Raw genomic sequence first — 16,676 nt, 5'->3', positions numbered from 1 at the left:
GAGGGAGCCTACAATGAATGACTGATCGTTCAGTGTAGGCACTACAGGGGATCAGGAACGACTGTACGATGACGATGTCATAATCATACTGTCTTTCCTGAATGCCCAGTGTGTACACACCATTAGTTTTATATAGACAACTTGGGGTATATTTACTAGAGTGCGGATTTTTAGAAGTGGAGATGTTGCACATAGCAACCAATCAGATTCTACTTATCATTTATCTAGCATCTTCTAGAAGATAATACCTAGAATCTGATTGGCTGCACTTTAGAAAATGTACCATCTTGTAAACACCTAATATTTAAACTATTGTACAAAAAAGAAGTGTTGTAAATGCCTCTTTTTCTATCATACAAATAAAAGATGCAATAGTCACAGGTATAAACGTTATTTCTTCTTTCTGTAGCCAACCGTTCCACCGCCTGCCTCCAAAACTAAACATCTGGAAAGAATGGAGGCAGCAGAAGCCCGTAAACTGCCTCTTACAGCCGAGGAGCAGGAAGGATTTGCAGGGTTCTCATTCATCACCTCCACCTGGAGAACCCTGCCAAAGCCACCCGGCCTGTAAGAACATAGAGCTGAGGCTTCAGCACTGCTGGGTGCCAGAATGGGAACCTCTGCATGTATGTACATTATATATTTCTTTTATTAATATTTTAAACATGTTTGATTGAAGATTTCAATTTTAAACCAGGGAAGAATGAAGAAAGAAAAAGGGAGATTGAGCTGGGCATAATAGTAATTTGAGGATCAATAATAATCAGTTTTCATATTGGACAATAAGCTTCTTGCACGATGAAATGCAGAAATAATTGCAGGCTGGGGATTATTACATAAACAGATATAGCTTAAGAGATATAAAAATAATAGCAGGGGAAATGGAGGAGAAGGGGCATGTCAGGGATGTGAGCAGAGGAAGAACAATGGAGGCAGGGAGGGGTAGGAGGAGTGAGGTGTACCTGCTGCATGCACAGAAAAAGCAATAGAACCAAACATAGGGCCTGATTTAGCACGGAACGCAATTGCGATCTCAGCTGCGAAATCGCACACGAAGTTGCTGCGAAAATATGCTAATGTCTGCCACCGCTCAGCCAGCATAGAGACGCCCATTTTTGCTTTCTCATATCTGTAATACTTTGCAGTCCTGCGTTTACATCAGTAACATCGAAGCACATCGGCCCGTCACGCACAATTACAGCAGGTCTGACCCTTTGCAAAAATTGCAAGTCTCGTCGCACGCAGTGAGTACTCAAGCTGCGTAGGCAAGCACAGTGGCTAATTTATTCGCACCCATGCAACAGCGTTTAAACGGACATCCACGTCTGCGTTTCTCCAACCACTCCCCCGTCACCACCCCCAAACACTCACGGCATGTCACTCACTCTGCGATGGATTCCTATCTGCATGCGTAATCGCCGTGCACGTGCAATGCAGTGCTTATGCATGCGCAATATGCAACAACCGGACAATCAGCATACTCGGTTGCAATTGCGATCCATGCTGAATCAGGCCCATAATCAGTTGTTTTATGCATCCTCATGGCTTGTGATCCAAGGGAAACAAACGCTGCAAGATTTATTCCAGCACTCACGAAGTGCACACGTTATATACTCTAGTCTAGATGGTATGTACAGCAATAGGATAGATCAGTGCAGTGGATGATCAGAATCTGCTTTCAGTGTGCTGCAATAGGACAATAAAAAGTGTATTAATAATGGGAACATTTATAATTTTATAGCTCTATAATAGATGATGCATACATCATCTATATAATAAGCGGGAAAGCGTGTCTGTCTGTCTGTCCTCCTATTTATCCTTTATGCACGGCAAGAATTTTGGACCTAGCTTCACCAAATTTGGCATGGTGGTGTAGTTTGACCAGGATTAGATTTTTGCCTAGGTTTGAATTTCGTCAGGGCCACACACTGTCACACAATCTCTAAAAATGGGCACACTCTTAAATTATACATGTTCCAGTGTTGGCGCCAGTGGAAATTGGCAGTCTGCCAAATACTTGAGAGATAGCTACAAAAGTATCCTTTTCACCTCAGTCTGAACAAACTTGATGACTCATGCAAGGTCATATTAAATCCAGAGCCTTTGTGTTTGCATGCAAGGGCATAACTACATAGGGTCCATATAGCAAGATGTTAAAAGCCTCCCCAGAGGTAAAAAACAAACAAACATACATTTGCCCCCACACAGAGCCCATTTATGTTATGCCACACAGACCGAATTCAGGTTATGCCACACAATAGTACCCTTTATACACATTATGCCACGCAGTAGTAGTACCCCTTATACATTATGCCACACATTAATGGCCTTTATAGATTATGCCACATAGTACTAGTAGTTCACCCATATAACAAATTATTCCACACAATAGTAGTGCCCCTTACACATTATGCACCCCTAGCAACTCACCTCCCCGTGCCCTCCGACTGGCTGCATTGTCTCTCCATGACTGCCTGCCTGTGAGCCAGGTATAATCAGCTGGTGACCTGGCACCAAATCAACATTGCTGACATACGAGTCTCCTTTGATGGCCCTGACTGGACCAGCCCTCCTTGTGTGCCTGACTGGATGCAGGGGGAGCGGTGAGCCACAAAGGTAGCTCGGGCACCATAGCAGCCGCATCCCTTGCACCCATGGTAGTTACACCACTGTTTGCAAGCATGTTAGCAAACAGCGGGGTCCTTTTCAGGATCAATGGAATGGGGCTATAGGCGAGGATAATGTAAACAAATAAAGGATACTGGTGTACTTCAGGGTCCAGTCTTCAACTCGGGCAACGCCGGGTATCCCAGCTAGTAAAATAATAAATGTTGCCCAACATGAATACATTTTTTACACCTGTTAGCAATTCATTTAAATCCATCAATAAATAAAATAAATAATATCCCTCTCTTCATAAAAGAAAACATTCATTTCCGGCCTGGTGATGCAGAACAAGACTCTGGAGATAGTGGACAGATAAGTATAAAGAGTATATGGGAGCAGGGTGTGCAGTGTGGGTCCCTCCATGTGCCATGTGCACTACACACCCTGCACCCATTATAGATACGCCCCTGAGTAGAGGGTGTTGGATAGAACATGATATGTGAAACGTCCCCGCACTGCATTAGGGCACATTTACTGATAACATGTAGGGCAGTGTGACCTATAAGAACTACCCAGCTTCTCTGGGTTATACATTATGACCTAGGCCTCTTCCATCTCTTACGTCTCACTGTTTTGGCTTATGTTCTGTGATTCTCTGTGACCCCAGGTAATGGACGCCTAGGGAACATAGCATGTGGTATATAATCAGGATGTGGGACACTACTGTCTATCAGAGGGGGATTGGCAGAGGTGCACTCACCAGCAATATGTTCTATGTCCCTAGCTTGAATTCCTGGCTGGACATCTGACAGCATCTGTTATGTTACCTCAGAAATTGCTGTCCTGCTTTCTGATTCCTTAGCCATTATTTCACCTTGAGGATACACGTTCCCTCTGGCTGGGAGACTACTGATGGGTCCACTACACTATCCATACTGGAACCTACACATAATATACTCTAATAACTGTGCATGTCAGCGTTCCTCTGTTGTGAGAAGTCTTCTGTCTATTCCCCACTGGGCCTGGTAATGGCTAGACATGGTTCTGTTGGTGGTGGGCTGCGATGTTGAGGAAGGGCACGGACACAAAGACAGATGAAAAAGAGGTAGGAGAGGGAGGCTTTCCAAAATATAGGAAGAGACGCAGACAAGAGAATAATCAGCCGCAAATATAAATACATTGGGATAATGAAAATGGGACATCAGTTAGAAGTCAGTCAGAACAAAAGTAAGAGAAAATATAGAGATAAAGTGCAGAATTAGAAGTCACACATCTAAATGAGCTCTGTCTCTGCTTGTTGAGATTGATTTTCCTGAGACACATGTAGTAAAATTGGACAGGATACATAGGCTGTGACTGCTGTCCAGTATACTGCAGATCTATCATGCAGCCTAGCATAGAACCTCACAGGGGAGATGAATATAAACAGCTCCCGACATTCATGAGTTGGTTATAGAGCGTCCTTTCTGATGCAAATTTACACAGGTCTCATTGCTGGATGTACAGTACTATGTGATGCAGAATGAATGGATAAAGAAACACTACCTGTAGCAGAGGTAATGGTCAGTTAGACCAGATGCAAAATCCCAGCTGCCCACCGCTGACAATACATCACAACCTATTATATCAATTTTATATTTTACACAGTATACACTATCCAGCATGTTATATAATAGTCCACAATATCCAATCTTAATGATTAGCATAACATAACAACAAAGGCCAGTAGTGGCAACTGGACCAGTAGTGTCCAGGAGCAGAGTGGACAGTGTTGGTCCCAGGCCTCATTCACAAGCCCAGGCCCAAGCTTCTGCTGTTCCTAAGCTCACACACAGCTCTAGGCCGTAAGCCCAGCGTTTTGTGAAATGGAGATGCGGCTATGTTTGATGGATTGTGGGTGCACATGTTGGACAAAGTAAAATTGTCCATTTTCTTTCCTGCCTACTATTAATTATTAACACCCTATTCGTTAGTTTCCCATATTCCAGTTTCTCCTAATAGGAGCATCACATGACATTAATCATGAGTGAGGGGACTGTGAAGTCTGTGGACTGTCTTTACTGTATGTTTCCCTGTTATATATTGTGCTTTTATTACAAAAAATATTTGTACACCAAGTAAGACACTTATATCATAGGTGTCTGGGTTATACAAAATCTGTCCTACAAAAAGTATAGAATAACTCCCAATTACCGACATCCTCTGGGAACATGTAAAAGATCCTTTAGCTTGGAAGAGACTCTGCGACCACCCACTAACCAGAGAATGCCTCTGATTCTCAGTCTCCGCCCCTTCAGTCTCATTTACATTTTTTATCCTGTAAGTGCTAACAACCAATATTTAGCTACAGACACTGTGGCCCTGATTCAGAGCCGGACGCTCTGACAGAGCGCTCGCTCTGAATCAGGGCCGTCCCTCTGTTTTTTTTTAGCGGCCTCCTGGCTGCTCGCATAGCTGTGGGTGACCACCCACAGCTATAGCGAGCGGCCAAAAAGATGGTCGCGATGGTCAAGAGCATCGCGGCCATCGGGCTTGCGATGAGACCCTTGTGGTAGGGTATCGTCTGCCGCAAGCCCTGGAGTGCTTTCGGCTTTATCAGAGCCGAGAGCACTCCCACTGACATCACTTGTGATGTCAGTGGGGCCGGCCCCAGACGGTAGGCATTACCATGGGAACGCCTCCATCTGGGCAGCCACACCCCCAGCACGCCCACTAAAGGGGGCGTGCTGTCACTCACCATCAACCACACGCCCCCTTTGTAGCGAGACCCGGAGCGACGGCTTGGCCGTCGCTATCCGGGTCTCGCGCATGCGCACGACGGAGCCGGCTCCCTTGTGCGCATGCGCACTGGGCCTGAATCATGCGCACTGGGTCTGAATCATGCGCACTGGGTCTGAATCAGGCCCTGTGTTCTATCCATCTTCTCCCACCAAGATGTTGCACCACACCACAGAAGTCGCCCCATTGATGTGCAGGTCCAGGCGCTTACTGTATAAATGATCGCATTAGTGCAAAAAGAAATGTCACAAAGCAGCTTATGCTCTGTGGACTCATAATGTTACACTAGTAAATAATCCAAAGGTTTTAAAAAGTCTACATTTTTTCTACATAGAAACAAAAATGCATATTGTGTTATACAATATCTTGTTATAAATGTTACTAAGTGCACATGGTGTAATCTGTACAATGTATTTATATTATTTTCTAATTATACAGCACAAAGACACGAGCAAGATCAGCCGTAAGGGAAGAAGACATAAAATCTTTGTAGACTATATAAGTATTTTTATAATACATGAAAAATGTTGTTATAGATATGAAAATATGTTTTAAGTATTACTTTTTTGCATTTACATTTTGATATTTACTATGTTAGAATAGGTTAGTTTTAATAAGATAATAACAACAAAATAGAAAGGTGTGTGATGGCCGGCTGGAAGGGGAGGTTGGAGGCCGAATAGCTATAATGCTATTTCTATTTTTTACTATTTTTACATTTTAATATTTACTATGTTAGAATAGGTTAGTTTTAATAAGATAATAACAACACAATAGAAAGGTGTGTGATTGGCCGGCTAGAAGGGGAGGTTGGAGGCTGGATAGCAATAATGCTATTTATATATTTAAATTTTTCTACATAATAAGTTCTTAAATTTTCACATTCCTATGTCTGTATTTTGATACCTGTGCTTCCTGCACTGTTATTACTTTAAGTGCGAAGTCCAGGCGGCAGCCGAGTACCTACGAACAAGTGTGTGTTCCGGGAAAGGGGGTTGTTATTGGTGAAGGGCACTTTGTTTAGGTTTTGACAGTGCAGGAGTTCAGCAGGTATCATAACAGGTGGAGGCCGAACATCAATAATTATTTTCATGATTTTTACTTTTTCTACATTTACATTTTAATATTTAGTGTGTTAGTATAGTTTATTTTTTTCCAAGACTATAACAACACAATAGAAAGGTGTGTGATTGGCCGGCTAGAAGGGGAGGTTGGAGGCCGGATAGCTACAATGCTATTTATGTGTTTTACTTTTTCTCCATTTACATTTCAATATTTATTATGTTAGTATAGTTTCATTTTCAGAATATAGTGATTATACAATAGAAAGGTGTGTGATTGGCCGGCTAGAAGGGGAGATTGGAGGCGGGATAGCTATAATGCTATTTATGTTTTTTACTATTTCTACATTTTGTGTGTTAGAATAGTTTCGTTTTTATAAGACAATAACAACACAATAGGAAGGTGTGTGATTGGCCGGCTAGAAGGGGAGGTTGGAGGCTGGATAGCTACAATGCTATTTATGTGTTTTACTTTTCCTACAGTTACATTTTAATATTTAGTATGTTAGTATAGTTTCATTTTCAGAAGATAGTAATAACACAATAGAAAGGTGTGTGATTGGCTGGCTAGAAGGGGTGGTGGTGTTATATCTGTACTCGGCTGGTCGAGTCTAGACTGAAACATTAAAATGGTTGCTGACTTGTTTATCCGTTATGATGATGTCAGCCTGGGCATTGACCTGGTCGACTTTGATTGGTTTGCCAGCAGTTTTAATTAGGTGCTGGCTCTTGGGCCTGTGTGGGTTGTTCTGTTCTGGCTGTGTCTCCCACAGGATTCCATGTCTTGCCTTGTCCCTGGTTCTAGCTGTTTGCAAGCTGTCTAAGAAGGATTGCTGGTTTCTTCATCTACTAAGTATCCTGGAAACATTATATTACATATTATTGCTAGCAGATGTACACCTGGTTAATATACTACTCTGGATAGTCCATGTGTTTTAAAATGTCTTATCCTCCAGGTTGCTTTATATCTAAAGAAATTACTGAGTTTTGCAATTACTCTCATGTTTATTAATTTATCATTCTGGAATTATTACTATTGCTTAATAATGTATATATATTACTAATGTAGTGAAAATATAACTGCATACCCTTTTGTTAGTTGCTTTAATAGCTAAATTGAATAATTGTCATATTAACTGTAGGAGAGTATTCTTGTAATCAATCTTTAGTAGTGCCGTTTGTGTTACTACATCAATTAGCTTTAGACAATCTTCTTCTGTCGAGTCTAGGAAGCTAAACAGTAAGGGCTAGGGTTTGTTCCCAGATGGGAGACCTACTGAGAATCTGGGTGGAGTTCCCTAATGAGTTTCACATTCCTATGTCTATATTTTGATGCCTGTGCTTCCTGCACTGTTATTACTTTAAGTGCGAAGTCCAGGCGGCAACCGAGTACCTACGAACAAGTGTGTGTTCCGGGAAAGGGGGTTGTTATTGGTGAAGGGCACTTTTGTTTAGGTTTTGACAGTGCAGGAGTTCAGCAGGTATCATAACAAGTGAAGGCCGGATAGCAATAGGTCTATTCATGATTTTTACTTTTTCTCCATTTACATTTTAATATTTAGTATGTTAGTATAGTTTAATTTTTTCCAAGACAATAATAATACAATAGAAAGGTGTTTGATTGGCTGGCTAGAAGGGGAGGTCAGATAGCAATAATGCTATTTATATTTTTTTACTTTTTCTACATTTACATTTTAATATTTAGTATGGTAGAATAGTTTTGTTTTAATTGTACAATAACAACACAATAGAAAGGTGTGTGCTTGGCCGACTAGAAGGGGAGGTATGCGGCTGCATGGCCATAATGCTATTTATATTTTTAAATTTTTCTACATTTACATTTTAATATTTAGTATTGTAGAATAATATTGTTTTAATAAGATAATAACAACACAATAGAAAGGTGTGTGATTGGCCGGCTAGATGAGGAGGTTCACGGTCGGATAGCTATAATGCTATTTATGTTTTTTACTATTTCTACATTTAGTATGTTAGTATAGTTTAATTTTCAGAAGGCAGTAATAATGCAATAGAAAAGTGTGTGATTGGCCAGCTAGTAGGGGTGGTGGAGGCCAAATAGATAATAACCTTAACTGTTGGTCATGTTAACACCTATGGGTTATTCCTCGACCAGCAATCTTGGGTGTCTATGACTGCCCTCCGCCATCTTTTGAGCCTTAAAAGCCTTAGGTATCTATGACCGTCTTCTGCGATCTTTTGAGCGTTGAAAGCCTTGGGCATCTATGACTGCCCTTCGGGCGCATTTCAAGTGAGACATTTGATACCTTTCCCATTATACATTGGTTGCCATCTACACCCGCTCTCAGTATCTTTACTTGTACCTAGTTTTTTACTGCACCATAATGGTGACTGTAGCCTCTGGAATTGTGGGTGCAGGCAGCGGCATGCCAGCAGCTGTGGCTCAACATGACAGATATTTCTACTGACCGAGACAGATGTTTGGCTTTTTGGCCTCAAGAGACACCAATGAGACTTCTACCTGGAGGATACTCCTCACCAGCACTTATCTCCATGCTCTCTGCTCTGGGGCAATCGCAATTCTCCTTTCCCTCTCCCTATCTCAGAGTCCGGTCCCTGCTGTGCTTCCACGTCTACCCTTTCCCTAGGGAAATCTTATCTATAACCCCTGGGTCTCTGTTTACCTTCTTGGTCATCAAGGTATTTCACTCCAGACATATGTACATGGCACTTACATTTTGGGCACAAATGAATAGGAAACACCTTGTGGCTGCAGCTTAAACCCGCAGTTTTTAAAATTTCGCCTGCAATTGAATATGACCCTAAATGTTTGATGTGGTTATTTCAATACCAAGTTATCCCTCGACCAACAATTGGGTCTGGAGGCCTTTTCTGCTCCAGAATACAGAATGAACAGCCTTGGATGTTTATGACTGCCCTCCCCCATCTCTGTGCAACATTTGCTACCGCTCCTGCTACACAGAGGTTGCCGTCTACACCATCTGTTACCCACTCTGTGTATCTTGGCTTATACCTGGCTTCTACTGTTCCCTAAAATGTCAGTTTTTAAAGACTGTAGCCACCACCATTGTGGGCACCACAATTGGCCTGCCAACTGTAGTGGCCTTATAGTAGTTCTCATCCTTTGATTGTGAATCCTACCTTTACAAATATCATATAACCTGGCTTTGCTATTGGGACCTATGTGCCCTGTTCTCATTGCCCACCATATGGATTGTCTTCCTTCCATGTCTTTTGATGTGGAGGGCCACCACTAGCCAGAATCCTCATTACCTCATGTTGGGAGGGACAGCTGAAGCACATGCTGTTTAATGCTGTGTTGGACAAACACTGGGCCTTTTTTTGTCTCAAGAGCCACACAAGACTCTGGGTCTCATTCAGACCCGGTCATGAGCGCTTGTAACCGGGTTGATGGTTAGGCCCTGTGCATGCGCAGCGGCTGCACTGCGCGTGCGCAAGCCCCGGAGCGAGAGAGAAACTCTCTCGCTCCGGAGCTCACTACAAAAGGGCCGGCTGTCGATGTTGATCGACAGCTCGGCCCGTATTGTAGGTGGGGCGGGGGGGTGGTTTCACAAACGGAGGTGTGGGCAGCCGCACTGACATCAGCAGTGATGTCAGTGGGGAGCTTCTTGCTCGATCAGAGCAGGAAACTCCCTGGGGCTTGCGGCTGCCAAGACGCAACCTTAGGGTCTTGTTGCAAGCCCCGATGGTCGTGATGGTCTTGACCATCGCGACCATCACCCTGGTCGCTCGCTAAGCTGTGGGAGATAACCCACAGCTTAGCTAGCGACCAGGAGGCCGCACTTAAAAAAATAAATGATCGTCCTCATTCAGAATGAGCGCTCGCTGTGTTGGACAAACATTGGGCCTTTTTTTTGTCTCAAGAGACACACAAGACTCTGGGTCTCATTCAGACCCGGTCGCAAGCACTGAGTGCTCGTAACCGGGTTGATGATTAGGCCCTGCGCACGCGCAAGCCCCGGAGCGAGAGAGAAACTCTCTCGCTCCGGAGCTCACTACAAAAGGGCCAGCTGTCACCCTGGTCGGTCACTAAGCTGTGGGTGATAAGCCACAGCTTAGCTAGCGACCAGGAGGCCGCACTTAAAAAAAGAAGTGGCCGTCCTCATTCAGAATGAGCGCTCGCTTCTTGCGAGCGCCTCTGAATGAGGGCCTCTGTTTGTTGGAGGATATCCCCCTCAAAAGCACTTCTCTCCCCACTCCTTAACATCAGAATTACGACTCCTGCTGTCAGTAACTCGCTGCTTTCTATCTCAGAGTCCAGTCCCCTGCTGTGCTCAGCACTTCCACATCTACCACTATTATGGTGGAATCTTGTACTTGCGATGGATGGGGCACCAAGCATGGCACCAGAGTGCTTTAATAGCCTCTAAAACAGAATGCTCTCTCCTTCAGTCAACCCTAAATGTTGGCTGCGGTCATTTAAACACGTTCAGATTATTTCTCAGTGTCCACTGAAATTTAGCCTGAACAGCCTTGGGCATTTATGACCATCTTTGGGTGCAAATCCTGTGAGATGTTTGATACCTCTCCACTATATGCAGTTGCTGTCTATCATCTGGTACCAAGTATCTTGGCTGGTAACTGGTCTTCTTCCATAGCCTAATATCTTGGATTGTGATGACTGTAGCCTCTGGAGTTGCAGCCTACTTGTACTGAAAGAGAAGCTGTCACTACTGTTAATACCTCGCCTCCGCCATGATAATTGACAATCTCTGGGTTTGTTGTCTATCATGCTCTAAGGCATGGTACTGCATCTACATTGTGGGTTGGGTGACCTATGAGTCCAGTGTTTACCAAAGAAAAGTGAAGGAGGTCATTGCAATATTTGTCTTGTTCCTGCTCAGTTGTTAGAATGCTACACCACCAACAAGGTTTTGTCCATGTACTAATGCATTGCTCATTGGTGACTGCTAATTGCTTCTCATTCAAAGCCTTTCGGGGATATACCCCACCTGATTATTCTGTTCCTATATGTACATAATCCTGGTTAGGGTTTGAATTATCTCCTTTGGCCATACACACACTACACCTCAATAGCTATTAGGTCTTTGGGGCAGATATATTAAGCTCTGAAAATTGATAAAGTGGAGAGTGATAAATGACCAAAAAACCAGCTCCTATTTTTCAAACACAGCCTGTAACATGACAGTTAGGAGCTGATTGGTTGGTCATTTATCACTCTCCACTTTATCACTTTCCAGATCTCAAACCATCTGCCCCTTTGTATATTTCCATCATTTTGAAACATTTTTCTCTACTGTAACTCTCCATCATTGCCTTCCATGCATCAATTCCTTGCGTTATACAAGCTACTTCTCTGACAGGGCTTTCTCTGTTACACTCACTTGAATAGCTACTTGGTTTTTATTTCATTCTGCTATTGGTTAGGATTTGTCCTTCTCCCCCTGCTATGCTTCCACTCTGCTAGTAGTATGATTACTCCGACACTGCTTCTCCCCTTTTGTGTCCTTATTACATGCAATTTCCCTGTGTTCTAATGTTACCACAGAGCCTCTGACTTGCCAGTCATGTTTCCACCTTTTGTTCTGCTGGAAGGGACATTGGGCCTGATTCAGATGTGGACACTAATGAAATCACATCTGTGATCCAGTGCTCAGCTCTTGTGCGATAATATACTAATGCTATAGCCGCCTGGAAATGTATTGAGACGCCCACCGGAGGTGTCACAGATCCTATGCACAAATACGCAGTGCCGGTCGTAGATCCTCCAATAATCAACCATCTAAGTAACCCTATGGTCGCGCATAACCCTATGATGATGCATATTTCTACATCAGGGTCCATAGGGTATCCACAGGATACCTTGGGGTATAGGTGATGACGTCAGGCATCGGGCACCATAGAGTTACGTTTTCAGCCTCCCAGGATGCACTAGGGTCCCCCTCCTATACCCCGCCCCTGAGCCAAGGCATCTCAGTTTCGTTGGTGCCCGGCTCTGAGTTTTCTTCAAGGCAGCTGTGGCTGCACATCTGGGAGTACAGCATAGACAGTCACTGCTGACGTCCATGCTGTCTCCCCTACACCCCGCCGGTACCAGAACGCCAGGACTGATCCGGTGATGCTGGTAAGCATCTCGGGTCACGGCTAGCGGTGACCTCAGATGTTTCGGACTATGGCCGGATTCATGGGGCACCAGGTAAGCAGCGGGGGTCCCGCGGTGGGTCCCTCCTGAGCACATGGTCCACAGTCCCCAGGCAGGAGGCTCCCTGGGGACTGGCTGCAGCGTGGAGCCAGGTAACTAACCTGCGCTTCCACTACCCCCCTGGGACAGCGGGTCGCAGCTGAGCGGCAAGCGCTGTGGCGTCCCAGGGGTTAATTGCATGCCAGGGGAGTGCACCTTCCCTGTACACAGCCGGTGCCTCCCCTGCTGCACACAGCCCTCTCTGCGCTGCCGATTGGTCCTGTGGCAGCGCTCCTCCCCCAGGCCGGCCTCCTCTCTGCTCCTCGGTGGCCATCTTTGTATGGTGAACGCTGCTGGAGCTGCTGACGGTGGCATCATGGTCTGGGTCCCCCGGCATACCTCTCCTCCGTTGAAACAGGTCTGTGTATGCAGCGCTGTGTCCTACCAGGCTCTGTGTCTGTGTAGTTGAGGAACAGCGCTGATAGTGCAGGGATTAATTTCTTCTGCATTGTATGTGACTTCTGCTAGCGTCTGCTGCCTGTACTTTCACTTTCTACTGTCAGCCATTTTACTGTCCCTGCTCTTCCTCTGCTAAAGCCCTTGCGGTGCGGTGCTTGCAGGGTGGTTCTCCCACTATAATAACGAGTATCAGTGAGAGGGGGAACAAACTTACCATCATGTCCAAGAGTGAATTTCCTCTCCAGCTTATGTGTACTAAGTGCAATGTACCAAAGCGGAGGGGGAGGGTAACGTGGAGGGAGTGTTATTTATTGGCGCGGCCAATTACTGTCACGGCTCCGGTACAGGAACCTCCCTGGGCTTGTTTCGCTAAAGCGCTTACATCCCTAGTGGGCCAGTTAGCTCCGCCGCCTACGTTTTCCCAGATGGGATTGTCCCAGCAGTCAGTGGTGTCGTCACCCATGCAGGGGTTCCCGAGACAACTGATGGTACCCCACAGTCTCCCTATTTCCTCTCCCCAGGTTTCACAGGAGCCTGCGTGGGTTAATTCACTGACAAATTCGGTACAGCATTTGTCGGACGTGTTACAAGGGGAGTCTGTGTTGCGGCCACATAAGCAGCCTGTGGCGTCTCTGTCTGCTCCTTATGAGGATGACGACGTGACGTCCGATGATGGTGAGATCCTGCATCTATCTGACCAAAAACCTCTCCGTACTAAAGAGTCGGACGCTAAGTCCAAGGTTTATATTCCTGGCCTTATTCGGGCAGTCCACACGGCTTTAGTTATTGAGGATGACGATCCTTCGGTGTCCAAGTCCAAATATGCCTTTTTTAAGGATATTAAGGGTGACGCCACAGTGTTTCCTCTTTCGGGTCAGTTAGTAGACCATTTAGAGGAGGCGTGGATACACCCTGGTAAACGGTATCAGCCTCAGAGGCGCTTAGCTGTCGCTTATCCGTTTGCGGACAATTATTTTTCTTAGTGGGAATCCCCTCCACAAGTGGATTCTCATGTGACACGCCTAGTCCGAAGTACCACCTTGCCCATGCCCTCCATGTCCTCCTTGAAGGATGCAACGGACCGCAAGGTGGAGATCTGCCTAAAGTCCATTTATTCCCTCGCGGGGGGGGGGCATCCAGACTGGCTATGGCCGTATGTTGGGTAGCCAGAGCTATGGAGCGCTGGGCTGATAGTTTGGAGGCGTCTTTGGATTCCGACTGTTCGGCTGAACAGGCCGAGTTTGGAGGCAATCTCCGGGATTTGGCCACTTACATCAATGAAGCGGCCTTGGATATCAGTATCCTCACATCTCGGATTTCTTCGGCAGCTGTTGCTGCTCGTCGCACCTTATGGTTGCGATCTTGGAAGGTGGACGCTGATTCCAAAAAGGGCTTAGAAGCTTTGCCTTTTAATGGAGAAGTCCTATTTGGTCCGGATCTGGACAAAATTGTAGCCACGCTGGCAGCTGCCAAATCTGCATGTCTCCCGTCTGCTGCGGTCCCTTCAAGTTCAGGTACGTCGTCCTTTCGGCCTTACAGGGCCCAGGGTAGGCCTAAAGCACAGTCTTTTCCCCGACAGGCCTGGAGTACCAGATGTCCGGCCCCTAAGTCAGATGACAAACCTGCGGCCTGGCGGTCCGGGCCTCCCTTTGGGGATCCCAAAGTGGGAGGCCGCCTGCTGCAGTTCGCCCAGTGTTGGTCGATAACCATGACAGAGGTTGTATACTATGGATCAATGTCATATTCATATATTATTTTCAATGAACATGCTACTACATGTATACTGCATACATGTTTCTTCTCAAAATAAAGGTGCATTTGTACTTTGTTTTCAAAGTTCCTAAGAAACAACAGACTAAACAAAGACTATGAAGAAGATGGAGGATCCTAACTCTAATACCGCTTTTACACCGAAATTCCGGGTCTGACCCGGAGTAGGAACAGAGGGCCTGATTCAGGGCCGGACGCTATTTGCGCTCGCTCGTTCAGAAAAAGGGGCCGGATATTTTAATAGAGCGCTCGCTTTTTGCGGCCTGTTGACGCCTCTATGTCTGAGCGAGCGAACAAAATATGTGCTCGCTATTTTGTAGAGACGCCCCCTGGCCGTTCGCATCATATGTCATCTCCGCTATTTATTAGATTAATCGAGTACATCGAAAGGCGTCTGAACTGCTCGCAGTGCTTGTGGTTGGATTTTCCTACCGCAATCATGCTAACAGTTCAGGCTAAGAGACAACCAAGTGACGTGGCCGATGACGCTGCTTTGTTAATTATGCACACCCTTAAAATGCCCGTTTTGACCGTTTGGCACGCCTGCGTTCGGATCTCCACTCCCCGTTTTCAAGCACCTTCCCCTGTTACCACCCACAAACACCTCATCCTGTCACTCAAATTAGCAGGCACTCGCTATTTTGCGAACACGCGATTTCCGACCGCACTGACTGGTTGGCGCATGAGCATTACGACCCATGCGCAGATGTGCGAACATCGCTCGGAGCGAACGAGCGGCCGCTTACGAGCGGCTCTGAATCAGGCCCAGAGTTCCAACCCGGATCAGACCTGGAATTTCCCCGGAGCCGACCCAGGATATTCCTGAGTTGGCGCCGTTCACACCGGAGCCGGGTCTACATTGACCCGGCTTTTCCGGCGTTGAAGTGGACGCTTGGAGATAACATCTCCAAGCGCCACTGAAGCCGGCCAATTGGCCGGCATGTGGCGCACTCCAGGTCATCATGACCCGGAGCGCGCCATTCACACTGCAGGGTTTCACGGGTTATTCCCGTGTTAAACCCTGCAACTTACCTTACCTTGACCCGGCAATCCAACCTTTACCCTTTTACACCAAGGAGCTACCTGGGTTAACCCTGCAATAACCTGGGTTTTAGCTCTGGTGTAAAAGGGGTATGAGATAGAAAAAGTCAATCCTGCCATTGTGCTATTGTCATTTCTGGTCTACTATTACAGTGCAGCATATACACCTGAGCAAGTCTCAACAATATCATTTAAATTAATTATCAATTGTTTAATGTACAAATGGATTTTGAATATTACTAGTAGTGCCACATTAGTTTTCTGTAATACAATAGATCTCACTATAATGTCACATAAATAATTAAGAAGTTTAAAATAAGTTTATTGTCAATATTAATTAGTGCAACACCAACCAATTATATTGTCTATTTAGAGAAGTGGGAATCCATAATTTGCATAGCCCATCTCTTTAGCAGGTGTGTGGTCACAGACACACTTGGGTGTCTGGAACTCTATATATTTCTTATTGTGATTAAATAGTAAATTTGGTATCTATTACATCAGTGCCTGAATAGATAGGATAGTTAATTTAAAAGAAGTTCCACCAATATCTTTTAGTAGTTCTACTGCCCAAGTGCATTTTTGGTAAAAGTATAAAACATTTGGGGGCTTATGTAATAGGTTCCTAGATCACAGAACAGGCGTGATTTCATCGACTTCACAGCTAAATTTAAAACGGAAATAAGTTATGAGGCAAAAAAACGAACAAAATAACGCCAACTCCTTATGCTCGGATCCTATTTCATAACTCCCCTTGGGCTCATGCAGCAGTTTATATATTACATACAAGGATTAAC

General features: G+C 45.1%; 1 protein-coding gene across 1 annotated transcript in view; it reads left to right on the top strand.

Moving 5' to 3' along the window:
- The window catches only part of LOC148537732 (protein kinase C delta type-like), a 65,514-nt gene that overhangs the window by 43,233 nt on the left and 5,605 nt on the right, over positions 1-16,676 (top strand). Inside the window, exon 9 of the mRNA XM_088460392.1 lies at positions 410-626. Within this exon, the coding sequence (XP_088316518.1) occupies positions 410-571 (162 nt within the window). The 3' untranslated portion in view covers positions 572-626. The remainder of the gene's footprint in view (positions 1-409; positions 627-16,676) is intronic.

The sequence above is a fragment of the Taudactylus pleione genome, unplaced genomic scaffold, assembly GCF_031769625.1.
Source record: "Taudactylus pleione unplaced genomic scaffold, aTauple2 ptg000044l, whole genome shotgun sequence".
Classification (NCBI taxonomy): domain Eukaryota; kingdom Metazoa; phylum Chordata; class Amphibia; order Anura; family Myobatrachidae; genus Taudactylus; species Taudactylus pleione.
This window is presented reverse-complemented; position numbering and strand designations above follow the sequence as displayed.